This window comes from Dendronephthya gigantea, unplaced genomic scaffold (genome assembly GCF_004324835.1).
Source record: "Dendronephthya gigantea isolate DGI-Jeju-01 unplaced genomic scaffold, DenGig_1.0 000289F, whole genome shotgun sequence".
Classification (NCBI taxonomy): Eukaryota; Metazoa; Cnidaria; class Anthozoa; order Malacalcyonacea; family Nephtheidae; genus Dendronephthya; species Dendronephthya gigantea.
The window spans coordinates 114,497-136,343 of NW_021163299.1; the positions used below are offsets into that span (position 1 = coordinate 114,497).

The 21,847-nt window shown below is 39.0% G+C and overlaps 2 protein-coding genes and 1 pseudogene across 2 annotated transcripts; 2 read left to right on the plus strand and 1 right to left on the minus strand.

Annotated features, from left to right (window-relative positions):
• Positions 1 to 2,246: 2,246 nt before the first annotated feature.
• LOC114541411 (protein ANTAGONIST OF LIKE HETEROCHROMATIN PROTEIN 1-like) lies at positions 2,247 to 3,986 on the plus strand. The gene has a single exon (XM_028561336.1). It carries the CDS (start codon positions 2,429 to 2,431, stop codon positions 3,749 to 3,751), a length of 1,323 nt encoding a protein of 440 aa, XP_028417137.1. The 5' UTR covers positions 2,247 to 2,428; the 3' UTR covers positions 3,752 to 3,986.
• A 113-nt stretch (positions 3,987 to 4,099) lies between these two features.
• Positions 4,100 to 5,895, minus strand: LOC114541418 (the record flags this gene model as incomplete). Its single annotated transcript, XM_028561343.1, has 2 exons — positions 4,100 to 5,423; positions 5,801 to 5,895. Coding segments are annotated over 2 exons (1,041 nt in total), but the record flags the coding sequence as incomplete, so codon positions are not given.
• Positions 5,896 to 18,012: 12,117 nt separating this feature from the next.
• On the plus strand, positions 18,013 to 20,935 carry LOC114541419 (annotated as a pseudogene).
• Positions 20,936 to 21,847: the final 912 nt, after the last annotated feature.

The window sequence follows — 21,847 nt, forward strand, 5'->3', positions numbered from 1 at the left end:
GTATTGGTTGTGGCCAAAGAATTACTGCACTATGCTTGAGCACTAATATTGGTTGTGGCCAAAGAATTACTGCACTATGCTTGAGCACTAGTATTGGTTGTGGCCAAAGAATTACTGCACTATGCTTGAGCACTAGTATTGGTTGTGGCCAAGAATTACTGCACTATGCTTGAGCACTAGTATTGGTTGTGGCCAAAGAATTACTGCACTATGCTTGAGCACTAGTATTGGTTGTGGCCAAAGAATTACTGCACTATGCTTGAGCACTAGTATTGGTTGTGGCCAAAGAATTACTGCACTATGCTTGAGCACTAGTATTGGTTGTGGCCAAGAATTACTGCACTATGCTTGAGCACTAGTATTGGTTGTGGCCAAAGAATTACTGCACTATGCTTGAGCACTAGTATTGGTTGTGGCCAAAGAATTACTGCACTATGCTTGAGCACTAGTATTGGTTGTGGCCAAAGAATTATTGCACTATGCATGAGCATTCATATTGGTTGTGGCCAAAAAATAATCGCACTATGTGAACTAGAACTGATTGTGGCTAAAGAATACTCGCACTATGTGAACTAGTATTGGTTGTGGCCAAAGAATTATTGCACTATGTATGAGAATTAGTGTTGGTTGTAGCCAAAGAATAATTGTGCTATATGATAAGTATTGATTGGCGCCAAAGAATTGGCACCATGTGAACTAGTTTTGGTGGTGGCCAAATAGTAATCGTGCTATGTAAGCATGTTTTGGTTGTGGCCACATAATTTTTTGTTTGGCGTTCTGGTCGTGGCAGTAATTCTGCAAGTCCTGCAACCGTCGTGTGTTTTAACTGCGGCCAAATTGGCCATTTTCAACGTCATTGCCCTGGGCGAAATCCTACGAACGCATAGTTTGATTGAATGTGACCTTCCACGGGAAAACGTACGTTAACGATATTTCGTTGAAACGGCAAAACGAACGGATAACGAACGGGTAGTGAACGATCTGTCATATAGTTTCAACGAACCCAAAAAACGTTTTGACGAATTCAGCTAAAAATGTGAACGTTTAAAGTCGAGAATACGAACGGATAAATAAACGTTCTGAACGCCTGTTGCGCGTATGATTGACGCAAGATATTATTGACTAATAGGAAATATTTTCAAACACGTAACGTGTGTTGGCGCAAGTATGCGTGTACATATAAATAGCTATACCTTCATTTGAATGTTTAACTAAATTTATTAGCTAAACTACCTAAATCACATTATTTTATACTTTATATACATATATATATATATACATTTGCATTTTGCATCAAAATTCGGGTTTATTTGTTAGAAAGCCTTCAGTTATTGGTACAAATTATTATCCTTATGTCAAATTAATCAATGCATCATCTGCAACTATACCCATCAAAATATTCAGCGCGTGTTAATTTGCAACAACGTTACAGATGTTGTAAATCTCTCCACGGACAAACTATATGTATGGGTGGTTAAGGACATATAAACACATCATGCATGCATCCGTTTTATTAACACGGCTCTAAACCGAGAGTAAACGAAGATTGCAGTAAATGGCCTGGCTTCGATAATAATATCATAGGCAATGTCATCGGTCACCGTCTCAGTTTAGTTGATCATGAGTTTCAGCTACTGGATACATATTTTATATTAAGCTAAACACAAGAGATTCCATTGTACACTATTGCTTATACTCTTTGACGCGCAAACGACTAAACTAACAAGACGCCTGTTCTGGCGTTAACTCCGGCGCACGTGCCAGTCTTTAATATAGAGCTTCTGAACATAAACAATACAGTTCATATTCGCATTTAGATGCCTTACGAAGCTAAATGTTCGATCGCGAAATTCAGCAGCACATCGTACTTTAAAAAGTATAGAAGTTCAATTGTTCGAAAATGTAAACAAACCGCATGATACATTCGCTTTGTCTCACACTTAGCCTTTGGAATTCGCGCTTATATATTATATCTTCAATCCTGTGCAAACTACGACGTGTCAACGCGCCCATACACGACCACATCATCTTGTTAAACGGCGAAATAGCAGCGATATTATTAAAATAGGACCAAAATCTACATGTATTAAATATATTCTTACTCCAATTCAATCTAAACTTAATCGAAGAGCATGAAAACAACGGTTTATTTGTTCCTCTTGAAGGAATTGCCGTATCATGCGAGCGAAATCGAATCGCGCATCGGAAAATTAGCCAAAGCTGTGCACCACAACTCTTAGGCCTGTTTCAAACGTCGCATTTTGCATGTGTCGAATACAATTCTAATTAGATTCGACCCTAAAACAATAATCCGACCGTCATTTCAAATGTCGCATTTCGCATGTGCTGAATTCAATTAGCGGCAGTCCGCTTGGGCGCATATCATGACGTAAATGACGTAAATAAATAAATAAAGCAATGGCGCAATATGGCGCCAAATTCAAATAAGTGTACCAAAATATTAATATTAAATAATATAATACATCGGGCAAGGCAGAGGCGAAAGACATTCGAAGCAGCTTTGCACTTTTTAATAAGTCGTAGACAAAAGCTATTAAAAATATGTGCTGTGGTAGTTCTCCTTTTATCCGCACGAAATTCAGCTACAACCGTGAAGCGTTCATGTCGGAGATTTCAACGAAATCCAGGTTGGTGGAATATTGTGTGGCAAACATACTCTGATGCTCGGTTTAAAAAAACCTTCAGAGTGTCAAGAGGTACATTTTCTTTTATTCTTGGGCGCATACGTACTAAATTGGAAAGGAAATCTTTAACAGAGGAGCCTGTTGAGCCGGCTTTGCGACTGGCTATCTGTCTCTATCGCCTTGGCCGTGGGACATATTACTACACTATCTCAGAACTTTGTGGTCTTGGATTGTCAACAGTTGCAACAATTACCCGAGAAGTATCTGAAGCTATTGTTGAGATACTATGGGAAGACAGTGTCAACAAGCATATGCCAAACTCAGAGGAGACCTTTCGGGAAAAAATCTTGGATATGGAAGAAATGTGGCAATTTCCATGTTGTTGGGCTGCAGTTGATGGTTGCCATATCCCTATTAAGTGTCCTCCAGGTGGAATGCAAGCTTGCAAAGAGTACCATAACTTTAAGAACTTTTACTCTATTGTCCTCATGGCATTGGTTGACTCACATTATCGATTCATTTGGGGGAGCTGTGGCTACCCAGGAAACTCACACGACTCAATAATTCTACAGTCAACTGAGCTTTGGTCAAATATCGAAGAGGGCGATGGTCTACCATCGATAGGAAAAAAAGTGGGCACACAAACTGTGCCTCCTCTTATTGTTGGTGATTCAGCATTCCCACTCGCACCATGGCTGATGAAACCCTACACCAATGCTGTTTTATCACCCGAACAGAGATACTTTAATTATCGGCTAAGCCGTGCTCGGATGGTCACAGAGGGGGCATATGGCCAGTTAAAGGGAAGATGGCGTGTGCTTCTTCGGAAATGTGAGAGCGACAGCAAGAATGTTCGCATATTTGCACTTGCCTGTATGGTACTACACAATATTTGTATCAATCTGGGTGATACAATGCCAAAAAAGTTGGACCTTACCATTGACCCTACTACCAGTGAGAAGAGGGATAGAGAAAAAATTCGGGAAATACTGCAAATGACCAATTGTTCCAAAGTAAACAATTCATCGCCTCTGGCGGAAAAGATTAGAATGGCATTGGTTGAAAAACTTTGGCTTGAAAAAGAGACTGGATTTATTCGAACATAATTGAACGTTGTTCTTGTTTATTCTGTTAAAAGGAATTTAAGAGTTTTTGCTGAAGTCAAAAGTGATGCATATTATATATATTCCCCAACATTACCTTATGAGGGGACACTTCACGTTAATTTCAACTTTGAAGTGTTTGCAACAGTAACTTTGAATTTAAAAAATTACAGTAGGAAGAAATGCTCAAATGAGCAAAATGAATGGGAAAAGATGTTTCATTGAATATGCGCTGTTGATATGGTATCAGAGTTTAAGTGTAAGGTTACTCTTGCTAATAATTAATATACAAATTTATGTTCCCTAGTAAGTGTGTTTGAAAAAATTTCTTTCTCTGCATAAGGTAATATTTATGCATCAGTATTGACTTGGGCAAAAACCCTAGTAAAATGTTTGTATTAATCTGTTCTTTTTACCAAAAAATGCAAAATGTTAATAATAAATATTTATGTTCAAAAAATATTGTTCTGGTTTGTCATAGACTGTAATTCAATATAGTCTAGATTTTCCATATGGGAACTCTTGAATACAAATGTTTTCATCAGAGCTAGTGCCTTCACATATTACATGCACATTGGCTTAACTACCTCTGCTGCAAACAAAATCTAAATGTTTGTCCAATTCTTCCTTCTGTCATCTATTATAATATTTCTTACAGTTATTTTTAAAGATTGTACATTTGGAAACAAAACAGCAACAATTCTAAATCCCTATTGTACAATACTTAGCCTACTTGGTCACACTTGGTGGACTGAACCCATTTCCAGGATGATATACAAAGCTTGAGGGTTGGCCAATGGTTGGCATGTTATACATAGGACTCTCAGTACTTTGATTACTAAAATATTGCTGAGGGCTACTCCAATTTTGATGTGGTCCTCCATGGACAGAACCAAAACTCATACCTGAGATATCATGTGGTGGAACAAGATTAACCTGGTTACTGTTAGTTGGTGTAGAAGTATGTTTTAACATTAATTCCACCAACTGAAGCTCATGCTTTCTTGCCTTGTCTGCTTCTTCTTGCATAAATGTAATTAGCTCCTTTGCTGGATCTTTTTCAACAATTTGCTTAAGCAATTCAACAGCTTCAGTTACTTGATTTTTCTTTGGGAGCTTTATTTTCTTTTGAGGAACAAAGTCATCAAAGGTTTTTGCAATCTCTTCCTCTTCACTAAGATCATTAAGTGCAGAAGGTTCAACTGCCATACCGGGTTGACATGAGTCACGTGTTTTCACAAGTGGAAAAAGCAAGTCAAACCATTTTCCAAATCCTTTTTCATCTTGGAAGCGTTGGATTCCAGTGGCAGTTTTTATTTTCATGGCAGCTTGTTTACAATCGCTGACACAACGTTTAAATTTTGTCCTCAACTGTTGAACAGTGAATGTAATCTCTTCTCCTCTTGCATTTGCTCTTTTTTTTAGCTCAGTTAATACCTTTTCATAAATAATGCCATTATTTTGATTTTTTGTGTTAGTAAATATCAACTTTTGTTTATTGTAGTCATCAGATGTAATGATATCCACTAAGTCATCCACAGCATCAGTACTCCACACTGCTTTTCTTCCAGCCTTTCCTTTTTTTCTCTTGGTACCAATAAATCTTGTGCAATTTTCTTCACCATCATCCTCATTCTGTGGGATTGTAGAACTATCACCGGCATTTGTTTGCTCACTATATAAAACAATACACAAATTGCCCAAATGTGTACCAGCAATAGTTGGTTGCAAATTGTGGACATGAATAAAGTACACCAGGAAAAGTATTATGGAAGCAAATTATTTTCAGTATATAGCATTGGGATAGCCATGTTTGGACATTAAATGGGTGGTCAATTTCTAGCCTCCAATCCTTCAGTTTCTGGAAGGCACAATTTTGATAATCATATTATTTTAACATTTATAGCTATTGTTGCTATATAGCAAATGACGAATAAAAAAATCAATAAAATTGGCTGATTCAGCCTGACGTCAACTGAATTCAAAAGAAATAATCACTTTTTACGTCGATATGTTTTTACGTCATACATTCAAAAATGTCACATTTCTAACCTTTTCTTGTTATTTTCTAATTTTTCTTCATACTCTTGCCCAAAAATATTGCAATTGATACAATATCCAACTGCTTTCCCAGCAAGCCAGCCTTGGCATCAGGGCATTTTTTAACTGTATAACTACTGGGGCATTTACCCCAGTAGGCCCTGTGCCTGCCCCAGTAGTGAACCTTGATTTCCTGATAGAATGGGCCCTTTTTTCACTGTAAAGGGTTGGTAATTTATCAGTTTTAACATATGGGCCTTGAAATTTGTTCGAAGAAATAAATACGTATGTAATTACGGCATTTACGTGAGACGTCTGTCAGGGGCGGAGGAACAGGGGGGCTAGGGGGGGGGGCTTTAGCCGCCTGAAAAATTTCATGAAGAATGGCAGAATGGAAGATTAAATATACATACATATTACGTTACCACGAAATCGTCAAATTAATGCTCGCCGGCGTATCAAATGCTAATAAGATATCCTATATTGTGATACGGATCAAGTGAATGTAAATTGACTTTCTTTGATCTTTCATAGTTGTCTTTAACAGCAGATTAATCTCGATTAATCTAATCACACCTCAGTTATCACTAATCCGAGTCACAGTTTAACAGTGAAATCTCATGCTTTAACGCCGCAGTTATGACCAATCTGAGTCACAATTTAACAGTGAAAATCTCATGCTTTCACGCCTCAGTTCTTAATTAGTCCAAGTCACAATTTAACAGTGAAATCTCATGCTTTCACGCCTCAGCTATGACCAATCTGAGTCACAATTTAACAGTGAAATCTCATGCTTTCACGCTTTAGTTCTTAATTAGTCCAAGTCGCAATTTAACAGTGAAATCTCATGCTTTCACGCCTCCGTTATATGACTAATCCAAGTCACAATTTGACCGTGAAATCTCATGCTTTCATGCCTCAGATATGACTAAACCGAGTCACAATTTAACAGTGAAATCTCATGCTTTCACGCCTCAGATATGACTAAACCGAGTCACAATTTAACAGTGAAATCTCATGCTTTCACGCCTCAGATATGACTAAACCGAGTCACAATTTAACAGTGAAATCTCATGCTTTCACGCCTCAGATATGACTAAACCGAGTCACAATTTAACAGTGAATTCTCATGCTTTCACGCCTCAGATATGACTAAAGCAAGTCACAATTTAACAGTGAAATCTCATGCTTTCACGCCTCAGATATGACTAAATCGAGTCACAATTTCACAGTGAAGTCTCATGCTTTCACGCCTCAGATAATTATGACTAAAGCAAGTCACAATTTAACAGTGAAATCTCATGCATTCACGCCTCATGCAGTTGTAAATTAGTTCAAGTCACAGTTTAACAGTGAAATCTTATGCTTTCATGCTAACCCAAAGGAAGAACCGTAGTGTACGTATTGTACATTAAGGAAATAAAGTGATAGCAAAGACCAAAATCAAGACCTAGCGTCTCTATTGTCATGATCATAATGGTGCACAAGGTGAAATAAAAACAGGAATTTGCGGAAAGATTCATAACTAATACAGTTATATAAGTTATAACCAACAAAGAAGCACATTGATGCCCGACTAAAAAGCACTGTAGGAAATTGAATAAGATAGGAATAAACGAAACCAATACCTCTAATTCCCCCTGCTCAAGTGGAGCATGTGGGGCAGCTTGATCTTAAACTTGTGGTGCGTTCATCGGGGCTGGCGCTGCTTCCATAGCATTATTAATGTCAGGTTGAGCCGGTGCAGCTACTTCTGGGTATTGTACATCTTGTTGTTCGTTGTCCATTGATTTGTGTCGGTGTGTGCGAAGGCTTGACTTGAAACGGCTTCTGGTTTATGATACGTCTGACCGTGGAACTGAGCAAGAGGCCGGTATTTGGGTGTGTACCGCTTTTATATCTGTTCCAGGTATGCCCGGCATTCATACATATTCAAATATTCGCATTTCCTAACTTTCTGGATCTTATTTCCGCTTCGCATCTCATTATGAGTGTTGTGAATAGATTATTATCATAATATTCTTAAGGTATAATGATGCCCTTAGTTGCTACTGACAGTACTGTGTACAGGCGACATTCCGCGACAAGCTTGACCGCAGCTAGAGGCTATTGCCGCACGGAACATATTGTGTGCACTAGGTAAATATCCAAGCTTGTATTTTAAATATTCTATTACCGCGCAATGCATTGCTGAAATTTAAATGGGGATTTTCACGTGCATAAATGGTTTGGATATTTAATGTAGTAGGCTATTTATACCAAATAAGTTTTGACAGCATGCAAGCATACGTTTCTACGCTGGTTCGCATACAAACGAACTTTGCTGAAATTTAAATGGGGATTTTCACGTGCATAAATGGTTTGGATATTTAATGTAGTAGGCTATTTATACCAAATAAGTTTTGACAGCATGCAAGCATACGTTACTACGCTGGTTCGCATACAAACGAACTTTGCGTATGCGATATTCTGTATAATTGTTATTAATGTCTGGTTATCATCTGTAAACAGCCTCGTACCCAGGCGCTTTATTGGAAAACATAAAGGCTGCATTCAGCGTAATATAGAGATCTGTGGCTGAGATGTGCGAGCGCGCAGGGGTGCTTGGGGAGGACGCGACGGGAGAACGAAGCTTCATTTGTCGCGTCCTCCCCAAGCACCCCTGCGCGCTCGCACACCTCAGCCACAGATCTCTATATTACGCTGAATGCAGCCTTTATGTTTTCCAATAAAGCGCCTGGGTACGAGGCTGATCTGTAAACAACTTGACCTTGCGCTAATTACTCCGGCGTCAGCGACGGAGTTGAAAATTCGACCCGGTTTTGTTTTGTTTTTGTTTTTTTGTTTTTTTTTTTTTTTTTATTTTTCGTCGTCGCAAGTCTGAAATGGCGGGAAACATTCTAGTAATTAAGGTGTGTATGTTACTGTATTTATCTACGTCCCAGTCTTATCTCCTAAGGCCTGTTTCAAACGTCGCATTTTGCATGTGTCGAATACAATTGTTTGAATTATCTGCATGCGAGATGCGACGTATGAAACAATTGAATTCGCCGTTTTTAATTGCGGTCGACCGTGATGCTAAATTCGACTGTTCCGGTCGCATTATGCGAGCTCGATGCGACGTGGTTTCATAGGTCGCATTTTGCATGTGTCGAATTTAATTCGCTTGAAGAAAAAGGCGAAGAACGTCATGTTATATTATTGAAAGAATTTCCCGCGTTTTTTCGTCCATGTGGTATATGCAAATATGGAGGACAAAGACAAAGGAAATATTGAACCAAAACAGTCGACGACGTATTGTATTTCATGTGGAAAGCTAACAAACTACATTTGCCTGCAGTGTTCTGCGTCTGTTTGTAATCGCTGCGCGATACATGAACCAGACGACGAATGCCAAGCAGGGCATTTTTTAAGGAATTTTGACTAGTAGGGTAAAGTGTGTATTAGGGCCCATGCGCAAGACAAATATGTAATAGACGATTCCCCTTACTAAGAATTAGTAGCGCTTTGCATTATGGTTATGGTGTTATCACTGACATTCAAGACAGTTTGAATGAAAATATTGAATGTTTTCCTCACGATTTTGCTGTTGGTCATTCTTTATACAACTGCCCTAACTTTCCCAAACGCTCTTGCACAGGTGAAGACAAAAAATTTAGATGTGGCTTAACAATCAAAGATACCACTATAACCATGATGCAAAGCGCTACTAAATCTCAATAAAGGGAATCGTCTATTGACATACAGATGTCAGGGGCGGCGGAACATAATATATGTGACTCGGATTAGTGATAACTGAGGTGTGAAAGCATGGGATTTCACTGTTAAACTGTGATTTGGACTATTCCGGATCTGAGGCGTGAAAGCATGAGTTTTCCCTGTGAATTGTGACTTGGATTAGTCATAACTGAGGCGTGAGGGTATAAGATTTCACTGTTAAACTGTGACTTGGACTAATTATAAGAACTGAGGCGGGAAAGCAGGGGATTTTTCACTGTTGAATTGCGACTCGGAAAGTCATAACTGAGATGTGAAAGTATGAGAGTTTTATTGTTAAAGTGTGGCTCGGATTAGTAATAACTGACGTGTGAAAGCATGAGGTTTCACGGTTAACTGTGACTTGGAATAGTTATAACTGCATGGCGTGTGAAATCACGAAGTTTCACTGTTAACTGTCTGTGACTCGGATTAGTCATGACTCAGGCCTAAAATCAGGAAATATCACTGTTAAACTGTGTCATGAACTTGTTATAACTGAGGTGTGAAAACATGAGATTTCACTGTTAAACTGTGACTCGAATGTGCCGTGAAAATATGAGGTGTGTCTCCGATTAGTTAGCAAAGCGTGTTGACTGCGTTCAGCTTCGCTGTTAGAATTGTTCTTCGGACAAGTCCTAGTAATGAGTGAATTGTGGAAAATATGATTATACACTGAAAACATCGATTATATTTCCGATTTATATATGATGAGTGAGAACGCCAGATGTCAGTAGAATTTTGACTCGTGGACTAGTCTTAGACAAGCAGCAAATGTGTGAAGGCACGAGGCCCAACTACATATTTCCTTAAAGTGTTGTTGACGCAATGCAACCAAAGTCTCTCCCTCAGAATATGAAGAACGAGTTGGCAAGGCTCAACAAGGTTGCCTTGGACCTATCCCGTCCCTCTGCAGATGCTACGTTGAGAAAAGTATTGGATTATGCCTCGTACCCACTATCCGAATCCAGCAAATATGAAATGCTTGATATGGTTGAAGCGTTGCAAAATACCGGCCCGCACGTGATACAAACCATCAGAAATGTGCCTATTATCGTTTGGCGTATCACCCGACCATTTCCAATCTTTGATCCTACAACTGTTGGGGGACAAGGATCATCAAAAGATTTTTGATGCGGTAACACAAGTAGAAAATCAATAAGGAAACTCCGACCAGCGCCATGGCCCTCATCATTAGGATCTCGTCGCTCCTATTTTATGCAGGCTGCTAGAAATCCGACTTCCCAAATACGCTGTTTTTATTGTCGCCGACTTGGTCATATAGCGGTAGATTGTGTGATCCGAAAGTCTCGACAACCCTCCTCTCCACAGGTGAACCATCCTAAGCGGGATGAGAGTAAATAGACAGTGATCACTGTGTTAGCGAGAACTCTACCCGTAGTATAAAGAATATACCTTGTATTGATATAGTTGAGTAGATCATATTGTGTAACTTTCTATATTATTTAAAAACTATGAAAACAAATTGTGTTGTTTCTCACCGTTTTTCGTCTGGGGGGAGAGGACGGCTTTGAAAACAGGGTATCTAAATATCCCTCCTAGTCACCACGCTGGGTCAAGGCTGTCTCCTCTTTTCTGACGTGCGGGGTTCTCTCGGTGATTGCGTTCCTCTTGTTTTCTAGGCCAGCTTTTGGCCTAGGGTAAGAACAGATATTTTTGATAATTTGCTGGCTAATGTGCCTCCACATCCTGGGATAAGATGGGTGAACTTTCGGAGGGAACCCATTTTCGTCAGTCAGGAGGGGGCGCCACAGGCCTACCATTTGGATACCATTCACCTTGACCGAGGAAGGCCAGAAAATCGGAGATGTGACAGAATTGTGTTTCCGTGATCCTAAACAATTTCGAGCAGGTGAAATCCATAAGTATTCGCAATTTTGGGAGGAAAATTGCTAGTAAACTCCCTCATCATCATCACATGCTGAGATACTTTCGTGGATCCGAAGCCATGTCTCTGTTTTCCCGTATTTTAGACATTTTAAAGGAATGTTTAAAGGTGAGCATTATGATTCGGCTCTTCCCCCTGCGCGAGTGTTTAAGAATAATATGTCGGTCGTTTGTTCCATTTGTTCAACGCACATTACTCGATCGTCTATGTATTGGAGCCATCTCCCTTTTTTGGCCAGGTTGGAGAATTTCAACCACCGCATTTAGTTTTGCCCCTCAATGTTGAACCGACCAAGCCACGGCTCTGCCACGATGCGCGTTTTCTCAATCTTTGGATGCAAGACAAACCCTTTACCTTGGATAAGTTGACAGACATACCACTTTCCCGTTTCCGTATCGCCCGCGACCAGGCATATTTCAAGGCTGCTTTCTTCAGTGGTGACCGCCCTGGTGACCTGGGTCAAGTTAAAGTTCCTACGCGACGGTGATGAAAACGTTTTCCGCCGAAATCCCCAGGCGGTAATATGCCCGATCAAAGGGATAGACAGCTTCGCATAGATCTTACAGCTGGTCATCTATTTCGACCAACTACTTCTGATTCAGGCGTTAAAGACGCTGCGTTCTCCTCTTCTGCTGCAGAAGCACGACTAAAATCCTACCTACAAGAAATGCACGCCGATGAAGGAGAAACGCTTCATGGATTTCGTTCCGGCTGCGCAATAACTTTAGCTGGTGCCGACCTAACCGAGATTATGGACCATGTCGGCTGGTCTAGGCGACACACCGCTTTATACTACATGCAACTGGCAAAGGTTCTTAATCCTGCAGGGCCTCAGCGCGCCTAGCATCGAATCAAGCAATGGAGACATCTCATTTGAGACATTTGAGACAATGGAGACATTTGTATCAGCATTTCCAACGGGAGACTGATTCTGTAACATAGGTATATAGATGTATATAAATGACTATTACCTATTTAGGGGGTTAGTTTTGGAATTGAGTTGTGGATAAGTTTTGGAGGAATAAGTTTGTTTGGGGGGAGGGACAAATGATGGGGGGTATGCATGCATAGAGGATACGACAAATAAAGTGCAGATAGGCTGATGGGCGCTGACCAATATTTATTGCCATAACTTATTTCAGCTGAGCGAGAGGCGAGGGTTGTGAAATAGATTACTATTCACAACACTCATAATGAGATGCGAAGCGGAAATAAGATCCAGAAAGTTAGGAAATGCGAATATTTGAATATGTATGAATGCCGGGCATACCTGGAACAGATATAAAAGCGGTACACACCCAAATACCGGCCTCTTGCTCAGTTCCACGGTCAGACGTATCATAAACCAGAAGCCGGCCCACCCAAATCCCACCCTTTATTCGCGTCGGTGGTGCTCAGGCTTCCCCACCTCAGCCAAGCTGTTCAGCTTGCCTGAGGTAACGCTGACCAATATTTATTGCCATAACTTATTTCAGCTGAGCGAGAGGCGAGGGTTGTGAAATAGATTACTATTTTATCGACTGCATGCATCATCGCCATATTTTCTTCGCAAAGCTAAGTGATATGTTTTGTAAGTGATATGTTTTGTGACCATACGATCGCATATGCATGTGTTATGACTTATGAACCAGTATATCGATAATACTTGTGATATTAAATTAGCTAACTAAATTCTTGGTGGTCACTATATTCATCAGGAAATATTTTATTTCCCCCCAAATATTCGACCTTCTACATAGTTAACTGTGTAAATACCTATGCTACCCGCATGAGCCTAACAATAGTGACCTAAAGAAATAGAATGCGTAAATTAATGGGATAATTTTTGAAATCTTCATTTCAACGACCGCGGCAATCCGAAATCTCGAAGGTCCGAATTCAGTTCCGCCCTGCAAAACAACTTAATACTCAACCCCGGCAGCAAGAAGAGATTGCACAATATTTTCACTAAAGCATATAGCAATAGCAGACGCCCATATAGAAACGACAATGCCAAATGCATGCACAGGGGAGTTTATACTCACCATTTTAAGAAACAAACGATCCTCAACATCTTCGAGACATCTACTTGTGACACAATTTGTGCTTCCTGCTTACAGTAAAATTAACTAAACAAGATTATAAGACATGCATGAAAGCATTAATCCATTTTGTCTGGCGAAATCTTTTTATATCATATAATTATATATATTTCGAGGTAGCATCTACCCTTTTTTTATGAAAAATGTCAGCAAAGTTTGTAAACAATTATTGTTTCAATGTAAGTAAATGCATCCTATAAATTGTAACCACCGCGGCCCAAGCTAACAACTTTTCTAACCTCAGCCAAGCCATTTTCACGGTCTGGCAACATTTCATGTCATGTTTATTCGGAATGATTGGATGATCGTGGCCCAACTTGATTTCACCGGCCATGATAAGCAATCTAAAGGGTTATATTGCAGTGCGCATTTATATCCGAATACATTTTACTCGCGTCAACATATACATAAAATGCAATTGAGAACGTCTTGTTATATACAATTGCATGATCATCTATATGAAATCTTACTTCGAATGCGTGTCATATTTCGATATATGCATGGTCAATAGAGAGCTACAGTTTAGCCAAGCAAATACACTCAAGGGAAAAAAACTTTAGTTTAAATCGAGCCAACCGTTATACGAATTCTGTTGATGATCTCATCGATAAGCCTGATTTCAATGCTTGGAGGAAAATAATTGCAAGCGCGCCTGATAAAGTGGCCCAGTCATGACTTTCGTTATATCATAGCTAATGTTTCATTTAGTGTTCATACCTGGTATTAGCTTTATATATGCACGCGTTAAAACGCCTTGACTTCTCCATACATGCTAATATCCAGCAAATATTTGGGACAGTCTTCGTGAAATTATTGGTAAAGATCTTTACCCGTGCGCTCATGCACGCATAAACAGTTGATAGGCGCCATTTCAAATTTGCTCATTTTGCCGCTCTAGCTGGCAGGCTTCAAGGTGCAATGACCATGCATAATTACTCCGGCGTCAGCGACGGAGTTGAAAATTCGCCCTGGTTTTGTTTTGTTGTTTTTTTTTTTTTTTTTTTTTTTTTATTTTTCGTCGTCGCAAGTCTGAATGGCGCGAAACATTGTAGTATTTAAAATGTGTATGTAACCGTATTTATCTACGTCCCAGTCATATCTGCTAAGAGTTGTGGTGCACAGCTTTGGCTAATTTTCCGATGCGCGATTCGATTTCGCTCGCATGATACGGCAATTCCTCCAAGAGCAACAAATAAACCGTTCTTTTCACGCTTTTCGACTAAGTTTAGATTGAATTGGGGTAAGAATATATTTAATAGATTTCATGTAGATTTTGGTCCTATTTTAATAATATCGCTGCTATTTCGCCGTTTGACAAGATGATCAATGATGTGGTCGTGTATGGGCGCGTTGAACGTCGTAGTTTGTACAGGATTGAACATTTAATATAACTATATAAGCGCGAATTCCAAAGGTAAAGTGTAAGACAAAGCGAATATATCATGCGGTTTATTTACATTTTTGAACAATTGAACTTCTATACTTTTTAAAGTACAATGTCCTTTTGAATTTCGCGATCGAACATTTAGGTTCGCAAGGCATCTAAATGCGAATATGAACTGTATTGTTTATGTTCAGAAGCTCTATATTGAAGACTGGCACGTGCGCCGGAGTTAACGCCAGAACAGGCGTCTTGTTGCAACTTAATATCCGGAAAGTAATTTCTAATCAAGGGAGCCCAAATCAAAATTAGAGAAAATTTTCCTGTTGCTCAACAGCTGATATGTTGTCCAAGCAAGATAAATTCCAATGCTCCTTTTCTGATGAATTATATATAGCGAAATATATGTAGCAAAATATCTGAAAGGTTAAACTTAAATGTTTGTAAACGTTAGCTTGGCAACTTGCCCTTTGGGCTTGTGTCAGCCCAATTGTGCGCAAGGAAGGACTGCACGCACTTTAAAACATAGCGCAAAACTCAACCTCACAAAACACGGAATTTTTTTTGTAATAAACAATGTCACACAATGGACATCATTGATATAGGTTCATTACTTTCATACAGTCTCTACCATTTATACCATTTGAGCCTTTTCCGCGTTCCACGTTTCCGATTCGAGGAGCAAGTCGAGAGAAATCAAATTACAACCAAAATATACATGGGGAGTGAATTGTGCTGAAATGTGCATATATCAATATATATGAAGTATTTTTTTGTGAATTAAGAGTGTAAATAAATATTTATTATGCATGAGTTATATTTATGCCATAATATTTATGAGTAATATTTATGCAATTGCCACCTTTCAACATGCCAGCAACGATCGAGCCAGATGGCTTAGATCTGGGGAGACAAAGATACCTTTTTAAGGAAATAAGACAATTTTGTAAGCGGGGCACTGAGGATCTTGTTGCTCCGGCTCCAGTTTTAGACTAGATGCACCGTGCACGTACATATTTGAATTGCTATGATATTCATGCCGTGGCGTAACGAACAGAGCTGAGGATGGGGTCTTGAGGTATACTTGGTACTGCGGGGTCCCTTAATTCGCTGTTTGTCATAAATCACGTTTTGCTTAGACTATGATGTTTCGTTATCTATCCTGGCCCCCAATAAATGGGGATCTCTTAGTTCTCGTTGTAACCCTACCGAACGCGCGTTAGGTCACTGTATTTATGTCTTCAAATATTAGCTAGGGTATTTCAATTGTGGTAGAATTTGTAGCTATGTCAGACTGCATTAAAAACAACGAATTTCAAGATGAAATGTCCGTCCTATGATGCGGTCCTTAATTTTGAATAGATTTTAATCAGTAGCTTCTTCGTACGGAGGCCCAGCTAGATAAGTTTATCAGATGTAAATAAATTAGCTATATATACACATGGTTTACAAGTACGATATTAATATGTAACACGCAAAATCCCTCAATTCATTTTAAAATCTGGTTTTGTCTGTTTACATACATTTAGAGACTTCCGACAATTATGCAACTTAATTAGCACCTTGCCAAGGCATATTTATATGGCTCGTGATGCTAATATATGGTTTGAGAGGTTGTTTGTGCGCGCGGTGAAATTTGGCTTATGGAAGCTACAGAAGTATAGTAAAGCACAAATTCTAACCATTTAGTGCATTACCGAAATTCAAAAAACGATAAATTTTTGAAAGAAAGCTTACGACGTGAAATTTGACGCTAATGAAATAATTGCATGCACTGCGAATGTTAATAGCCTTCATGTCTGCATGACGCTAAGCATCAACCATAACATGAAGCGCACAAAATAGCATTCGATTAGGCTAAAACGATATAACCTCACTATTTCCTTTACAAGCCTCCTACTAAGGAACTGAATACGTTTCTGGGAGTATTTCTGTGTAGCACATTCTGCGCTTCTTCTACAAAGTTGTAACATTGCAAATGTTTAATCTAATATGTTGAACCAAATCCATTGCGATTGAACGAAATTCCGGCAAACGTTTCAACGAACGGTAAATCAAACGGTTGAACGCTTTTGGACCAATTTTCAAACGTTTTTTCCCATGCGTTCGAACGGGCAATTTCGAACGATGAACGATCTCGAAAATCGTTTCAACGAACGCTTCAAGCGTTTGAACGGCAAACGAACGGATAACGAACGATATTTTCGAACGAACGAAATAGCGTTAACGTATGTTTTCCTGTGGAAGGTCACGAATATTGACATGCATGTTCTTTGCATTGTACTGCATATTAACTTGTACCAATAAAACTTAATTATCCCACCGTATGTTGTTAGGTCATTTATGACTAAGAGAGCATTTGACATATCTTAAGAGAACAGAGCTTTCCTTTCTGTGATTCACACCCAGTGCCGAACCTAGGCGCGGGCTTACTACAGTCTACAGCCTCGTATGCCTCGAAAGGGGTTGTCTGGGGTCGGCAATGGGGTGGGCGAACTCGCAATTTAGGCCTCGGATTCGAATCTGTTTCAACTCCGGCCTTCTTCTTGATCCTTCAGGGTGTTTCCACTTCAAAACGTTAAAAACTTACTAGGGAACAGGCCTTTTACAATGCACCCCACCCGAGGCCCGATGTCCAATGGTGTGATTGGCAGGGTTCGTCCGTATCCTTTGTTTGCCCTAGACCGTCCGCGTTCATGGTATTCAACGAGTGCAACAACTTAATTGGTTTAGTCCCAGCATGATTGTTTGACATTTTTGGACTCCTTGGGGCAAGAGTTGGGGGGGCTATGGTTGTAATATGTGGTTAAGTTTTGGGTGAAAAGTTTCGGGAGTATGGGAGATTGATTAGGTTGAAATACAGGGGATTTTGGTTTAGTGGGGTGAAGTGTAGCTATGGGTGAAATTCTAGTTTGCAGTCAGGCGACAGGGCTCGCCTTTCCCATAACTCATCTCCTGTAAGCCTATGGAAGAATGGTTGCAGTTGGAATAGATTACGAATTTATTCCTGGTAGCATGCACTCAATTTAAAACTGGGGATATTTATTTCATCTCCCAACGGTTGATGAAGGTGGAAATCAACACTTTTCAGTCTCGTATGGTAGAAAGTCATCATAAGGAGAGGCCAGTTAGTGGACATCGGAAGGGTTATGTCGCGTGTAAGCTGTTTCAACATGCCACTTTGGCCCTGGCTCTCGTAAACTTGGCTGGAAACGTGGAACTAAACCCTGGATATCGAAATATATCAGATATAAAGAAAGTTCGAGGACTGAAAATAGCACATTTGAACATTCGAAGCCTTCGACATAAGATTGATTCGTTACGCCTGGAAGAATTGGACAACGGGATTGATGTTCTTACACTCTCCCTGACATGGCTAGATGATACAGAGCATGATAGTGAATTTGCTCTTCCAGGATTTACGTGTGTAAGATTGGACAGAGTTGGTATTAAACAAGGATACGGTGGCGTCCTTGCCTATGTTCGTGAAAGTTTGCCTTTCCGTGTAAGGGATGATGTTAGTAATGGAGAAAATGAGTGTTTATGGATTGAACTAATTCGCCCCAAATGCCGCCCAGTCATAATTTGCTGTGCTTACAGAGAACCTGCAGCAGATTTGAACCAATTTGTTGAAAATTTCCAGCGTGCCATGACTCAAGTTGATTTGGATAAATGTGATTTTGTGTTACTTGGAGATTTGAATGTAAACATGCTTCAAAATGCAAATGCTAAGAATAGGAAAGAAAAACAAATGCTTTTGAATTTAACACGCACTTTCCATCTCTCACAGCTAATTACAGAACCTACTCGTGTAACGGATACTTCACGCACTTTGATTGATGTTATTTTGGTAAACAATGAGCATCGCATCGCCGATTCCGGTGTTGTCGCTGTTTCGTGGAGTGATCACTTTCTTGTCTATTGTATCATAAAAGCAGGTGTCAAGAAAGCACCGACTAGAACTATTGAATATCGCTCATATATGAATTTTGACACTGATGCTTTTAAAAACGATCTAAACCGCGCTCCATGGCATATTTTAGAAAATGAGGCAAACATCGATGATGCATTATATACCTGCATGGAATAAATTATTCTGTGACATTGCAAATTTTCATGCGCCGATGAAAAGACGCAGAGTAGGGGGTGTGCCATTACCATGGATGAATACAAAGATAAATGAATTAATGAGAAATCGTGATTATTATCACCGCAAGGCTATGAAATCAAATTCGCCTCATCATTGGGCTGAATATAAAAGACTTAGAAATTTAACAAATCGTAAATCTACGCAAGCAAAATCGGAATACTATTGTAATATGATCAAAGAAGCTAAAGGTGATGCTTCAAAAGTATGGCAAGCTGTAAATGAAGTTTCCTCTCGTAAGGCTAAAACATCGGGTCCACAGTGTATTATTGCTGATGGGATCAGTTATGTGACTCCCTCATCGATTGCATCTGCATTGAACTATTATTTTACTTCAATAGGGAAGATTCTTGCTGATAAAATAACACCCGTTCCCGCTTATTTATCCTTAAATAAACACTTGGAAATATTCGAATTGAAATAAATTGATGAATCAATTATTCTTTAACATTTAACGAACCTAAAGACCAATAAAGCTATTGGTCTAGATAAGATCAGTGCAAGGTTATTGAAATGTGGTGCACCAATAATCAGTTCCTCTATTACAAAACTCATTAATTTGTCGATTCGTTCTGGTGAATATCCAGAGAGTTGGAAATGCTCTAAGGTTACTGCTTTGTTCAAGAAGGGTGACCGAACAAATGCAAGTAATTATCGACCTATCTCATAATTACCCACCCTTAGCAAGATCATGGAGAAAGTAGTCCATGCTCAATTATATGAGTATCTGATTTCGAACAATTTGCTCTCCAACAAGCAATTTGGATTTCGCTCTAAAAAGTCAACAATCACAGCTTTGTCTGCATTTGCAGATGAAGTGCTAATGAATATGGAAAAGGGGAACATTTGTGGTGCCGTATTTCTGGATCTGACCAAGGCATTCGACACCGTTGATCATGGAATTTTGATATCAAAACTGTCCTCTATGGGCGTTTCCATGCATAAAAACTCTTGGCTGGTTCAAATCGTATCTTACCAATCGAAAACAACGAACTTTATGTGAGGATGAACTGTCTGATACTCATCCTGTTACTTTTGGAGTCCCACAGGGCAGTATTTTAGGCCCATTACTGTTTTTGGTGTACATCAATGGATTATCCGATGTTGTTAAACACTCAGAAATCTCACTGTACGCTGATGATACAGTAATGTACTGTTTTTCAGATGATCCACACGAACTGGAAAATTGTCTAAATGAGGATGTCTGCAATGTAGCCGTTTGGCTTAAAGAGAATAGACTTACATTAAACCTAGAGAAGTCGAAATCCATGTTAATTGGAAGTAATAGAAAATTAACGAATATTTCTTCATTGACCCTATCTATACATAACAGTAACCTGAACTCAGTAAAAATTTTAAGTATCTCGGGATCACGTTATCTTCGGATTTTTCATGGACTAGTCATGTGTAATATCAAAAGCAAATCAGCGACTTGGCCTCTTACGGAGAATTAAGCATTTTTTGCCTTACCAGGCGCGTTTGTTATTTTATAACAGTTTAGTGCTCCCACTTTTTGATTACGCTGACATCATATGGGGAGATAAGAATAATATAGTTATAATGAATGATCTTCAAATCTTACAAAACAAAGCAGCAAAGCTTATTTTAGATAAACTATTACACTCTTCTGCTACTGAGGCTCTTGTAAAACTGAAGTGGCCGAATTTGAAAGAACGCAGATTTTATCATCGATGCGCGTTCGTTTATAAATGTAAAAACGAATTAACAGATCATAATTTAAATCTGTTAACTAATGGAGACGTGCACCATTATAATACTAGAAACAGTGACCTTTTTAGACTTCCACGTGTTAGTAGAAATTGGGAAAAACAAAGAGTATGCTACCAAACCATCTATGACTGGAATTCCCTAGATAGAGAAACTAGAAATGCCGCCAACCTTCAAATTTTTAAGCGTAGAATATTTATTAACTTCTTAAAATAATTTTTACCATTATGTATTTTAGATTTTGTATTATTTGTATTTAGTTATATATAGATTATTTAATCTCTTAGGACCTTTTTGAAAAACATTGTAAAATGAAAAAGTATCCTAATAAAGATTATTATTAATTTAAAAGGTAAATTATATATACTCGTCGTCTAGCGCATCAGCACCTTTGTGGTACCACAGTTAATAGAATATACCGCCGCTGATGGTTTGGAGACCACATAAAACTACAATACACTCATTACCCATGTTGAGGCAAATTTTTGGAAAAAATTTTCCTTTCCCATCACATGTCTATTGTATTTTGCACAGATAAACCAATAGCAATCTTATAATTAACATATTTTTCAAGTCTTGGTCAAAAGATCGAGAGCGCTAATTAGGGCTAAAACATTTATCACGTAGTTACATGATATCCCGTTCTTCATGATAGCCTCGAACATTATACATTATTTTCCAACGCGCTTACCTCTATTTTTCACGCTTACTTCTATATTTAAAGTGAAAAATTGGCTTACTTGTATTTCTATCCGACAACTTTACAGCAGCAGTTTACTTTCCACTGATTCTTCAAAGCCATGCTGTGATATTGTATAAGTTGTTGATATTACTTTCTAACTTCCCCATTCGCAGTAACTACAGCATCAATTTAAACGGCAAATTATTTAGTCCTTTTAAGCCTGCCGAACATGCCTTTCTTATCATTGAAACTTGAAAGGCTTGCACCATTTAACGGCTGTATTCTAAAAGCTCACTCACACTCACACTCAAGTTAAACTCGAGTGTGCTGCTCCCAAGTGTGATTAAAGTGTGAGAATAAGTGGAGTGTGAGTAT

Coding starts and splice junctions, on each gene's coding strand:
- LOC114541411 (XM_028561336.1), top strand. CDS start 2,429: ATGGCGCCAAATTCAAATAAGTGTACCAAAATATTAATATTAAATAAT.